Here is a 13014-nt window from a genome sequence, read left to right as displayed (position 1 = left end):
ACATGGACCAAGTAGACCACCCAGGCGGGGCACAGCTCCAGGGCTGAGGCTACTGTCTCTCTCCTGCCGGCTCCCTCTCTGTCCCTCACTCCACGGGCTGCCCTTGGCTTGGCCCTGCCGCCATCCCAACGTTCCTTTGCTCCCCACTCTCTGATACAGAGGCCTCTTTTTACTCAATTCTCCTGTGGCAAATTTGGTGTTTTGAAAGAAGAATTTTATTAAGAAATTAAGGTAAAAAAAAAAAAAAGAAAGGGAGGAAGGAAGGAAGGAAGGAAGGGGAGGGAGGGAGGAAGGAAGGAAGGAAGGAAGGAAGGAAGGAAAGTAGGTAGGAAGCAAGCAAAGCATAGGAATAAAGTTTCAGAGCACATGCTTCTGATCCCAAATAAACTGCAATTTGGGCATTTATTAGCTTGGTGATGACGTCTCTTTACTGCTCTTCCTTTAGATTATTAAAATTCAAGCTGACTTTTGTTCTTACAAAGGAGGAGAGTTCGAGCTCATTTGCAGAACAGATGAATGGAATGTCAGACCTCAGAAAATGATGACAATTCCTCATGCCCACCCCACCCCCCACCTTAAACTGTGCCCGTGTAGAACCATGAGGCCAGATTCCCTCTGGGAATGGCCTTCTGGAACTGATCTGTTTTTATAATATTAACCCATTTTAAAGCATGCTTAAAATAACTATGCTTCTGTTCAAAGGAAGAAAGGCATTTTGCCACAGAAGCATGGTCAAATTTGATATCCACTGTTTTTTTTTTTTTTTTTTTAATCTACAGCTTATTTGAAGTCCCGGAAGTAGCTCTGAGACTTGGCCTGTGAGTTGACCCGCACTGGCTGGTGTCAACATAACTTTGCCCCTTTTTGGGTAGACTCACACTAAAGGAGGTTTTTAGTGATATGGAGTCGATTACTTGATGTGGGAATCGCATTTTTACAAGGTTAGGGCTTCTGGGATCATGGGCCCAGCCAGGAATTTGTTCTGTAATCTTGCACTTGGAAAGACTTAGAAGTGGGGAAAAAATTAGGGTATGATTACATGCAAAAATGTGGCTTCTGGCCTCCTGGATAAGGTTACAGGTTTTTAAAAAATGTAGCACTTGTAGACAATTTAGACTTAGGAGGTCACTATGCTCTAAAATTGGGAAAGTTCTCAGGTAAGAAAAAATATAGGTTGGCTCAACTGCTTATATCCCATCTCCCTCCTTCCCTTCCTTCTTTCTTCCCTCCCTACCTCCCTCCCTCCCTTCCCTCCCTCCATCTCCTTTCCTTTCCTTTCCTTTCCTTTCCTTTCCTTTCCTGCCCTGCCCTGCCCTTTCCTTTCCTTCCTTCACTTTTACATAAAGAACATTATGTTATATTCACCTAACTAGGTTGCTTGTCTACATGGTAAAGCATACTTTGCTTATAAACTTTTAGTAGTTTCTAAAAATCAAACAAGGTCAACAATATGGAGGTGACCCTAAATAGTAACCCCCTAGAGTGTTCATTAAATCACAATATTCTTCTGTAATCTAAATTTTATTTCCAGTTTTGATCTTAATTGGTGGTTGCTCAAGCAACATCGACATATTATTAGAAGTGCCCTTATTTGGGGGCAGTAAAAATATTTTATGAAGCAACTCTTCTGTTGAATCTGTGAATATATTTGAACTCACTCTAATCCAGGCACAGGACCTGTGCCTTATGTGGGTCAGGTTGTAAGTGGGTGATTCTACTAATGAGCTCTGTTTAATAGGTAGGCACCTACTACTTTAAGCTCTGGCTATAGTTTTCCTCTATGACTGAACTGGAAACATTTCACGTCATTAATTAACATTTCAGGAGCCCTGCCGGGCTGAAAGACAGATATTTTGGGGACAAGACCTGGCCTTTCACTAACAACTGCCCACCCCCTCCCCTATAACCCATGACACTTACTCTGTCCTTTTATGCTACACTTTTCACAGTTATAGGCAGATGTCTGTCTCTTGTAAGCCTTTACTCGCTGCCACTAGGGTGTCAGCTTCTACAGTTCTGGGATGGGGTTTTAGTCATCTTTTTTCCATCTGGGACCTGGTCAAACCCTTGTGATCAAACGGAAGTAATTAAAAAGAACATTTTACGTTGGTTTGAAAAGCAGTTACACCCAGCACGTGGTAGATAATGGTTCAAGAATGGTTTGTTGAATTCGATTTCCTTCTGTGCCTCCACATTAAAACTTGCCGTGACGGAGCAGGTAGAAGTGGGTGCCCAAGCCCTCTGCGTTCTTGCTGCCCTCTTGTCTGACTCTGGATCAGGAAGGCTTTACGAAGCGTGTACAAAATGCAAGATCGCAGTGACTTTTGTATTACGGCAGTCTACTTCTCTGAAACTCCGGTCTTCTCGGCATCTTGCATAAACACAGCCTCTTTGCCATGGCACTTATCTTCTTCCTGCTGAAACCTTTGTGTTGGCTCTGTTTTTTTTCTCAGGCATAAAGAAAACAAAACCGTTCCCGGGTAGTGAAAGGTGGTGCTCTCTCATGTGATGCATTGCTTTCTCTACCAAGATCCGCCACAAAATACTGGTGTCTAGAGGTAGAGATGCCAACAATAAAAATGCCAGTCCCTGGATATTTTCTGGCAGGAGTCCTTGCAAAACAATTACTAAATTACAAGGCATTGTTAAGAAGGAAAATAAAGGGAGCATGGGCCTGCCATCAGCCCAGCCCCATGCTTTGGGAAGAGTCAGCAGCGTCCTTAGCATCTTTGGAGACTGGGGTGCTTAAATTACAAGCAGCATAGGGTAAACTGAACTGGGCAAGAAGGAGAACACAATGGGGCCGGGGGAGAGTGGAACGATAAATTTGGCAGAGGGTCGTAGAATGCTGGGAAGGAGTGCCTTCACGTTTAATGCATTTGCTGAGGAACCCTCGTGGTCAAATAGAAATGACTAATCCAAAAATTTTACTGTGGGTCTTATAAGATGTGCCATGAACAATTCATAGCCTTCGAAATGCAGCTAGTTGGATTTGGCTGTCGAAACGCGACAAGGACAGACCTTTGCCGGTCTGTCAGTTATGGACTCCTCGATAACATTGTCCCTGAAGTCCAGAATGTGGGATTCTGTTTTCTGTGACAGGGTTATAGAAACATCCTTTTGGTATCTTAGTGATGAGCACTTGTGAAAAGAATCCAACACAACTCCCTTTATCTTGGATTTCTCCAAATGTTAAGCAATACGTTGCTCTTAGAGAGCTCTTAGATGGCCTCCCGGTCTCTCCCCAGTTGGGATTAATTGCTCCCTCTTTTGTGCTTATGTAGGATTTGTTTGAAGCCCGATTTTAGCATTCGTGACATTTTTGTTCTTTTCCTGGTAGATGCTCATATGTCTGCCTCCTACGCTAAACCCAAAGTTCAGAAGGCTCTTTCTCTTCATCTTGATACATCAAGGCATCAAGCACAGTGCTTGGGATGTGGGGTTTACTAAGGTAAGCCTGCAAAATTAAGTAGGTGGTTAACGCCATTTAGAAAAGATATTTCCATGAGATCGACGGTTCATCTGAAATTTTATGGGGCTACAGGAGATTTAAGTGGAAGGGTTATTAATGTGTACACATGGAGTGCAACGTATTTCAGATATTTTAATTTGTCGGCAAGGTGGAAGCAACTTGAGGGGAAAATGTGTTAGGGTCACATAAAGAGGGATGCTTTGCATAAGCGCAGACTGGAGAAAATATTACCACATTCTGCTGCTCTAATTGGATTATGGTCAACTGGAGCGCTTACGGAAGAGGTCAACGTTTCCCGTGCACATCAGCGCTGTCTGGGGACGTCACAGATACGTACTGGGGACGGTGCTACTTGTTCCGCAGACGTGTCTTTGAGGGGCATGCAGGAGGCTGCGTGACATCACTCCACCCTGGACTGACATTAAAATGAGAACATCGTGTCCCCGCATTTTATATAAAAAAAAAGTGGCCTGCTTACATACCCTGACAGGTGAAAAGCCAAGGACTCAGATGCTCTTCCTGTAGGGGGTTGCATGTTTGAAAGGGCTCGCTGTCCTCACACCGCAGGGCAAGGGCAAGGACGGGCCCTCGGCCAGAAGCTGGAAATAGCTTCATCACCAGGACCTCCCGGAGCGGGACAGAGTAATAATGGGACCAGCCTGCTAACAATGGCTCTCGTCTGGCCTAGGCTCTTGTTTTCCATGGCTTTTTTGTTTTGTTTTGTTTTGTTTTTTTGTTTTTTTAGTTAGAGTGAAACTCTTACACTGGGCTTCAGCTCAAATTTCTAATTTGGGAGTGTGTGTCTTCTGCCTCACAATGCTTTACCACAAGCCCTCAATTTCCGCTTCCCGGCAATAAAACAGTTCTCACTGCCACAGCACATGCGATAGGGCTTTTTGAAAAGGAAGCCATAATTGACGGCATCGTTGGAATGGGCTGAGAATGAAAGCACGCAGAGTTGCAAAACCGTGAGAAAATATATATATATGTATATTTCTTGGCCTCCTGATGTCTAGGATTTAGGAGACCGGGGTGTGGCTGACCCTTGCTCAGTTTCTGATCGTGCGAGTGGTGACACGTGTGCAGCTTTCCTCCAAGGCTCTGCGGTCCTGCTGAAGGCACGTCACAGAGTCAGGCAGCTGGGGGACCTTCGCCGGGTTGCTGCCAGGCTGGCTGTCCAGCGACGGTGCGTGCGGGTGACCGCGGGGCCTCCACTCACCTCTCAGCCTCTTCAGCCTCTGCTCCCGCCGCCTCCTCCGCACCACCAGCAGGAGCACAAACAGAAGCAAGATCCCCACCAGGATGCAGGAGATGGTCACCAGCATCTTGAGCCCCTCATTGGTCGTCAGCCCTTCTTCGCTTTGGACAACCGACTTAGTGAGTGGAGGGATTGTACCTGAAAGCAGGGCCATGGTGTTAGATGGCTATTAATGAAGACAGCATGGAGGAGGTTTTAGGGATGACGGTTACAAGAGGCGCGCTGTGTGATCCAGGGGTGTCCAGGGTGATGAGAGATGAGAGCAACTCTTTATCTAGGTCCTTGCTGATTTGTTTACTTTCTCACGCCCCTCCTCTGCCCAACTTTCAACTTATGCGGCAGCACATCAACCCGGGATCTGCACAAAGGGTGAAGCGCATTTCTTTGAAAGGAACTTCATTTTGCAATGTACTGCTGGGCGCAGGCCCTTGAAGACCACACTGTCCAGGCGAGGGGCTTTAAAAAGCCACATGCATCTACCTGGGATTGTCACCCTCGGGGCAACTGACGGAGGCTGTTTGAAAAGCTGCACATCAAAGAAGGAACAATAGGTCTGGCAAGTGGACAGGAGTCTGAAGGGAGACTGTACCAGCCACACTGGCTTAAAGAAGCTTAACATCCCTTTCTGTGGGGCTCTTCCCTTGCTTTTTATCACAGGCTTAAGGCCAACTCTACTTTAGAAGCTCTCCTTTTAGGCTACAAGAGCTGTGGAAAAAGAGGAAGCATCCAGGTCCCCAAAGCAAGCTCCTTAATGATCAGGCATTATGATCCAGTGTCATGAAATTTAAGTTACTTAGAATTATAAGGAAACGCCTAAGTAGACTGAACTCTGAGTTATTTCAAGCTGCTTTCTACGTAGAGCCTGAATACAATGGGTGCAGAGATTCAAACATACATCCTCACTTCATGGGGCATGCATCCTGGCACCTTCCATTATGTAAGACTCTCCAGCCCACTGTATTTCCCAGGTAAACCAAGGGCCAGGAAGTCAGGGGCTTAGGAAAAAATAATGCAAAGATAATGCAATTCGTCCCTCCACACCAATGGTCTTCAGCCTGCATTTCGTAAGTAGAGCAGGGATAACAGAATCCCAGTCCCCTATGCTATCTGCCGAGGCCAAGAAAAGGGTTCTTCCAACTGTGCAGTGTTTTTAGCTGGAAGCCCGAGTCTGGGATACTCAGAACCCATGTAAGAGGATGCAGTGAAGATGGTCTGCAAAAGCAAGACGGCAGAAGGACACGTGCTACCGTTTGATTAAGGAAATGGCAGAAGAAAGAGTCAAAGAAAGAAAGGGAAGCATCTGAGGTCTGACTGGCACGGGTGTGAGGCTAATTGCCCACGTCCATTTCTCCAAAAATCAAAGGAAGACCTTCAGCCAGATATGACAAAAGAGATGTTGAAGCTATAGATCCATGGGATCAGTTCAAAGAAATCCATAATCCTTTTCAAGGAAAACAGAAGTACGTATTTTTTGTTTCCTACTGCGATAAAATTATTTCAGATTTCAGAAAATCAAATGTAGCTCACAGGACTTTTGCGTGATTGTAATCTAAGACCTCGGATGAAATGAGAGCATTGCTTTTTTAAAAATTTTTTTTTTTGGAAGACAAGCATTTAAAATCTGCACATTGCTTTGTAAGTTTGAATCATAGTTTCCAATTCTGCATGTGAGTGGTTTCTAATTCAAAGATTAGCGTGACCATATCGCCAATGTGCACGCCGAGGCCCAGTGCTCTGGCATGTCCACAGATTACAGAGAAGCGATGTGCCGGCATGTGATTATCTTAAGTCAATTACTGTAAGCTGATAATAAGAAGTACGCTTACTTAAGCGTAAATACTTACTTATTTTACTTACACGCTAAAATAAGAAGTACGCTTACCGCCCCAAAATGTACCTGCTAGCAGAGGGCTTTGGGGGAACTCTTAAATACAAAGCAAGGTGTTTGGTACGCGAAAGTCCTTTATTTTGTAAGATCAAAGACCTAAACCATGTTGGAAGAGAAAGCCGATAGGAAGGGCTGCTCTCTGCCTGTGGGTGATGCTTGGAGACGGGACACCCTTGAACGACATCCCTTGCCTATAACTGAGGGCTGGTGTAACCAATGTCAGGAAGGCTTCCACCGCAGGGCCTTCTTGTGTGCATGGTCTGGACTCCGGCTGAGGGGGACTTTGTGGAGAGATGGCCCCGGAAAGGAGACTTGGGGATAGGTTTACAGTGTTCCAGAGCAGGAAGAACTCGTTCTAGGCCATCTAGCACAGTCCACAGAAAATGGGCAAATGAGGATCCTAGCCCACGTCACCTTGTCAGCTTCCTTTGGTTGCTTCTGAGGGTCTGTGGGTTCACGGACACTCTGCTTAGGGCAGGATAGCCTCCACCCCAAAGAGGTTCTTGCTAGAGCTTTAATTAAGCAAGATCCCAAGTACACATGAGCAGAAGAGGGGACACCCTTTAGCCTGCCTAGTGATGAATAAAGCATTGGGGTATTTGCTCCAGTATAGACTTTCTGGGCTAAGCTATCCAGCTCTGTGGTCTGACCTAATCAGTGGTGTTGGCCAGAAGGCTCAGAGGGGCGAGGGGAATGCTAAGCCAGGAGCTCCAAGCATCCTGATGAACTGTGGTGGGTCTTGTGATTGAGCTCCTAACTTACTCACTGCTTTTCCCTGAGTGAAAGTCACCACAAAGCTGCAGAAATCAGCACCCATATGCTGCTATTTAAGACTTTCTAAAGTTCCCTAACCACAGAGCAATCAATGACACACTACCTTTGAGCTTCACGGGGCTGGACATTTGTTCAGATATCAGTAAATGGCCTTTGATACTAGTTGTAGGAAAAAGAAAAGGATAAAAACTTGTATCAGTTATTTTTGATTGACTAAACATCACAAGACACCTCGCCTGGTTTTCAGAAAGGCCATGCGAATTGCATGTGTGTGTATGTGTGCAGGGGGGCGGGACACACACTAATATCTTACGACACTATTCTTTTTTCATCAGTGCCTCCATTTCCATTCAGGGCCTGACATAAGCTCCTTTACCATGAAAACTGTTTCTGCGCATGCAATTTAAGGGCTAAATGAGAGCAAAGACGAAGTTATGTGGGTTGGGATGGGGTGGGGGAGGGGTGAGGAGACAACAAAGGCAGCGTTAGCTCACGGTCATTGACAAAGGCAGAGAACGTTAAGTGAACGTTAAGAATCCTTCAGCCCGAAGACAAATCACTCCTGCACCAAGATGCCCTAAGGAGATTCCCGTTGGCCCTCAGCCCCTTGTTTCTGGAACAGAGTCATGGTCACGTGAGCGCAGTCAACTAGGGAGTCTCACAGGGAGCCAACGGAATGGCCCTGACGCCTAAAGGGTTCTGTGGGCGCTGGTCGCCCCGTGCCAAGGATGAATGCCGAATGGGAGAGGGACAGTAAGCACATGCACACGTCCTGCGGCACAAACAGGAGGGCCGTGAAGCCAGCCGGCTTACCGCCATCGTAGTTCAGCGTGGCGAAGTTGGCCTGCTTCTCCGCACAGCCGGCGCTGTTGCAAACCCTCATCTGCAGCTCGTACCAGGTGGCTTCTTGAAGGTCGTACAAAATGTATGACTTGGAGAGAGAGGTCCGCTGAGCCGTGGTCCAGACCGTGGTCCCAAAGGGTCTGTACTCAAGTGTGAAGGAGGTGATGGGACAGCCGCCATCATTCCAGCCAATGAGGTTCAGCCTCACGCGCGTGGTGTTGATGCTGGCGAAGAGCTCTTGCTCCTTGGAGAACTGGGGCTCTGAGGGGGAAGGCACAGTGGGGGGGGGGGGGCTCAGCTCATGGGATACACCCATGAAGCCTGTCAGAGCAGTCACACAGCTTCTTTTGGTTGCCTTCCCCACCTGGGGGAAGAGTTCGGCCCAAGTCTGGATCATAGGCCACTTGCAATGTGTCCGCTATTTATAGGGACCTATGGACCAATGGGCAGTCTCCAACCATAATAACCTGGGTGTGAGAGGGAAAATTGGGTGGGTAGGGGTTATTTTTGTGTAACTTAGAGCTCTTGAAGAACAGTGTTATTTTCATGAATGCGTTTCCTTGAGTGGTTCTCTTTCTTTTCTTAATGTTTATTTATCTGAGAGAGAGAGAGCGTGTGCAAGAGAGTGCAGAGGAGGGGCAGAGAGAGAGAGAGAGAGAGAGAGAGAGGGAACGAGAGAGAGTCCTAAGCAGGTTCCATACTCAGCACGGAGCCTGATGTGGGGCTCGATCTCACAACTGTGAGATCATGACCTGAGTCACAATCAAGAGTCAGGTGCTTAACCGACTGAGCCACCCAGGAGCCCCTCCTTGAGTGGTTCTGAAGGAATCAGTGTTGTGTATCGAGCTGACCTGTTTCTACTCTCATGGGGACAGATCTGACTCAAGAGAAGTCTAGTTGAATTTGGGAAGTGCAAGCAGGTATCCCTTGCTATCCAAGCACTTCCTGCTGGAGCCCAGAGCCTAATGGATATATTTCTGCATAAATCAATACCTCACCCTTTGAACCCTGGCCGCATCTTATCTGCAACTCTGGTGCCAGATCCAAAGAGCGCCTTTGTCTTCCCATCTCTACCTCTTTTGCCATCCCGTGCACCAGATGGGAGTCAGATGTGAGGGGGAGCCACAAAGACTCTCTCTTCACTGCCTCACCTACACCCACGTGCCACTGTACCCCTCCTCTTACTGGTGTCCCCAGATTGCAATTACACCACTGAGTGTTGTTTTCCTCTTGGGGTTCATCTCCTCCAACGTCCATGTTTCAGATTAAAAACCAATTCACATTAAAGGTCAATAGTCTATCCCACTCACTTCCCACCTGAAAAGGGGGAGGCCTCTGAGGCCATGTGAAAAGTTCTGGATACAGGGGTCATGGGTGACTGAGGAAGAAGATCACACCAGAAGAAGGTGACAGGGCAAATGTCTTATTTCATGGCCACCCAGCCGGGGCACTTTATGTTGGCACCAAAGCCCTTGATCTTCAACTGCTACTCCTTTTCTCCACTGCAAATGAGATAATGAAAAAAGAGAACCAGGATATTCTCTGAAGACTGGCCACCTCTCTCATTGCACTGTAACACTTCCAAGACCTGTTTCGGGAACCACAAGGTTCAAACTCACACCGAACGTGCAAATATGTGATGAATCTTTTGGGATTCCGATCCCCCATTCGATCTCGAAAACAGGAAATGTAGAAACCAGAAGGCATACGTACCTTTCCCCAGCGTTTTCGCTTCTATGATTTCACTTATGCGTCCTGGTCCCACTCCATTCTGCGCAGTAAGAGTGAACTTGTACCAAGTACCGCACTTCAGGTTTTCCAGGCGGTAAGAGCGCTCACTTGGGCTGATTGGAAAACTTCCCCACTGCTCGCTGTTGTCCTCAGAGTACTGCAATATGTATCCTACAGAAAGCACGAGATATTTAAAAGAGCATTATTTCCGTTCTCCTAGAAGCTGGTGGACGTTTGCATTTTGTATGGGGTGAAAGTTCTCAGAATTCACACATCTTTGGAAGAGAACATCTGAAGTCTCCCTGATGCAGGAAATTGAAACTAGGCTAGGAGGAGTGCCATGATGATGTTTTCATTAGCAGTTAGGCCATACCCGACATTACTACAGTGTATCGTGGGATCGTGAAAATAAAACCACTTTCTCCCCATTTCCTTTTAAATGGTGTAGTGGGGGCTCCTGGGTGGCTCGGTCAGTTAAGCATCCAACTTCGGCTCAGGTCATGATCTTACAGTTCGTGGGTTTGAGCCCCAGCTTGGAGCCTGGAGCTTGCTTGGGATTCTGTGTCTCCCTCTCTCTGGCCCTTCCCCCCCCTCGCAATCTGTCTTTCTCTTTCTCTCTCTCTTTCTCAGAAATAAAATACATCATTAAAAAAAAAATTAAGAAAAAAAAAGGTGGCGCGGGCAGCAGGGAGTAGGCACGAAATCTCTAGACATCTGGCTTCAGAGCACACGTGCCTGAATCTTGGGCTATCATCATGATCCGAAGCTGAATTATTTTCAAGAGAACCAAAGCTCTGGAAAAGCTGGGCCGATGTGATCAAGGGGGTAGGAATCTCATCCACGAACCCCTGCCCAGTCCACAACCACAAAGGGAACCAGCTCTAAATCCTGTAGCCATCCCAACACTTCAATGGCAACCTGCCTCTCCTTGTCTGAAAAACCCTTCCAACAGTTCATCTCCACACTTGACCACTATTACCTGCACTCATACTACCACGAACATCAACCGTCCATTTCTTGAGTGCTCACCATGTGCCATTCGGTGTCCTCACCCCGTTCCTTTCATTACCTCACCTGGACCTCTGAGACAGTGATTGTCTCCACAGTGAGATGAAGACCCTGAAGTCCAGAGAGGTTAGGGGACTATCCTAGAGCCCCCTCAGACTCCAAAGCCAGCACTCCTGGCCCTTGTGATCACCGAGGCATTCCTCCTTGGTTTGGCCTTCACCCCTGTTGCCCCAGCCAATTCCTGGGGTCAAACATGTCTGGTTTTCTCTGTCCCTGTCTCCTCCACGTTCATACCCCGACAACCCAGGTACCAGTCTGCCTGGTGCATGGTGCCTCCACACCAGTGGGCTTGTATCTTCCTCCAGCCCGTGGGGCTCCATTTTTAACACAGGCAAGACACTTCTCAGCTCCGTGCTACAGAGGTTCCTAACCCCACATTGGCAGCATTAAGTGTTTTGCAGACCTCCCATATGGAGGTCCCCTGTCCTCGATTCTTCCTTCTGGGGTCAGGATCTGCAACCTCCCTGTTCTTTGCTCCTTCCTTCCCCTCTGGTCCTCTGCATCCTTGGGGTCCCTCTTCCTTTCCCAGCCTTCTTTTTCTCTTTGAGGGTTCCTGTCTGCACCCCTCAAATCTCCTTCAGTACCTGACAGGTGGCTGAGGGTTTGTGTTCCCCATGCTCCCAACATCATTTCTTGGCTTCCCCTCCAGCCCTGCCCAAACCACCTCCTTGCTGCCCTGGACATAACCAGATACTTTCCTTCTAATTTCCTCCATCCAAATCACATCTGGGAAGATTTTATAACCCTTGGCAATGGGATCCCCTGTGCCAATGGCTTTGGCCACCACTGTGTTTCAGGGACCCCCATTTGTCTTTGTTTGGAAATTCTTCATTACTAAAATTGGCTTCATCTCCAAGACCTTCCACTCTGACACTTTCTGTACTACCTCTCCCCTGCTCCCACGCTTACAGACCAGAACTTCATTTCATTTGAGATTGGGGTCCTAGAATCCCTTGAACTCTTTTACCTCAATGCCCCATTTTTTCCCCCAAAACAATGTTCTCTAACCAGGCTAGAATCTTCAGGAGGCCATTTTCACCAGGAACTTGGTTTCACTCACCCTTATGACTTCTGGCCACACTTACTGGGTCAGTCATCAGCTCTGGTAACCTGAGATCCACTTTTCCTCCCAGCTGTCCGGCACCACTTGAGGAAGTCATTAAACTGAAAATTGTGACCATCACAATTTGGGCTATTTATCTGCAGCTGGGGCCTCGTTCCCTCTTGGCAATGACTTTGTTGGTCTATTAATGACTCCCTGTGCATTCCACATGGCAGCTGTTACAAATCTTCCTTACTTCCCCACACTCCCTCAAAACCACAAACACATCCTCACTACTCAATAAGCCAAGTGGTATTTTTTTAAAGGGAAGATCCTCCCTTTCACTCAGTGGAGTGCTGATAAATGTTTAACAACTGGCTGTTCAAAAAGAAAGAAAGAAAGAGAGAGAGAGAGAGAGAGAGAGAGAAATAAAGGAAGGAAGAAAGGAAGGAAGGAAGAGAGAGAAAGAAAGACAGAAAGAAAGGAAGAAAGAAAAAGAAATGAAGGAAGAAAGGAAGGAAGGAAGAGAAAGAAAGAAAGAAAGAAAGATAGATAGGAAGGAAGGAAGAGAAAGAAAGAAAAAGAGAAAGAAAGAAAGAAATGAAGGAAGAAAGAAAGGAAGGAAGAGAAAGAAAGAAAAAGAGAAAGAATGGAAGGAAGGAAGAGAAAGAAAGAAAAAGAAAGAAAGAAAGAAAGAGAGAGAGAAAGAAAGGAGGAAGGAAGGAAGAGAAAGAAAGAAAGGAAGAAAGAAAAAGAAATGAAGGAAGAAAGGAAGGAAGGAAGAAAGGAAGGAAGAGAAAGAAAGAAAGAAAGAAAGAAATGAAAGAAGAAAGGAAGGAAGGAAGAGAAAGAAAAAGAGAAAGAAAGGAAGGAAGGAAGGAGGGAAGAAAGAGAAAGAAAGAAAGAAAGAAAGAAAGAAAGAAAGAAAGAAAGAAAGA

The 13014-nt window shown here is 46.6% G+C and overlaps 1 protein-coding gene across 1 annotated transcript in view; it reads right to left on the bottom strand.

The window, feature by feature from the left end:
- The window catches only part of DSCAM (DS cell adhesion molecule), a 665388-nt gene that overhangs the window by 41257 nt on the left and 611117 nt on the right, over window positions 1-13014 (bottom strand). The window contains exons 25-27 of the mRNA XM_040484971.1: window positions 9949-10137; window positions 8206-8496; window positions 4692-4868 (exon numbers count right to left, since the gene is read on the bottom strand). Coding sequence (XP_040340905.1) covers window positions 4692-4868; window positions 8206-8496; window positions 9949-10137 — 657 coding nt within the window. The remainder of the gene's footprint in view (window positions 1-4691; window positions 4869-8205; window positions 8497-9948; window positions 10138-13014) is intronic.

Source organism: Herpailurus yagouaroundi, unplaced genomic scaffold, assembly GCF_014898765.1.
Source record: "Herpailurus yagouaroundi ecotype Mexico unplaced genomic scaffold, PumYag 162, whole genome shotgun sequence".
In the NCBI taxonomy this organism is placed as follows: Eukaryota; Metazoa; Chordata; class Mammalia; order Carnivora; family Felidae; genus Herpailurus; species Herpailurus yagouaroundi.
Note: the sequence above shows the minus strand (reverse complement) of the source record. Positions and strands in the feature narration are given on the sequence as shown.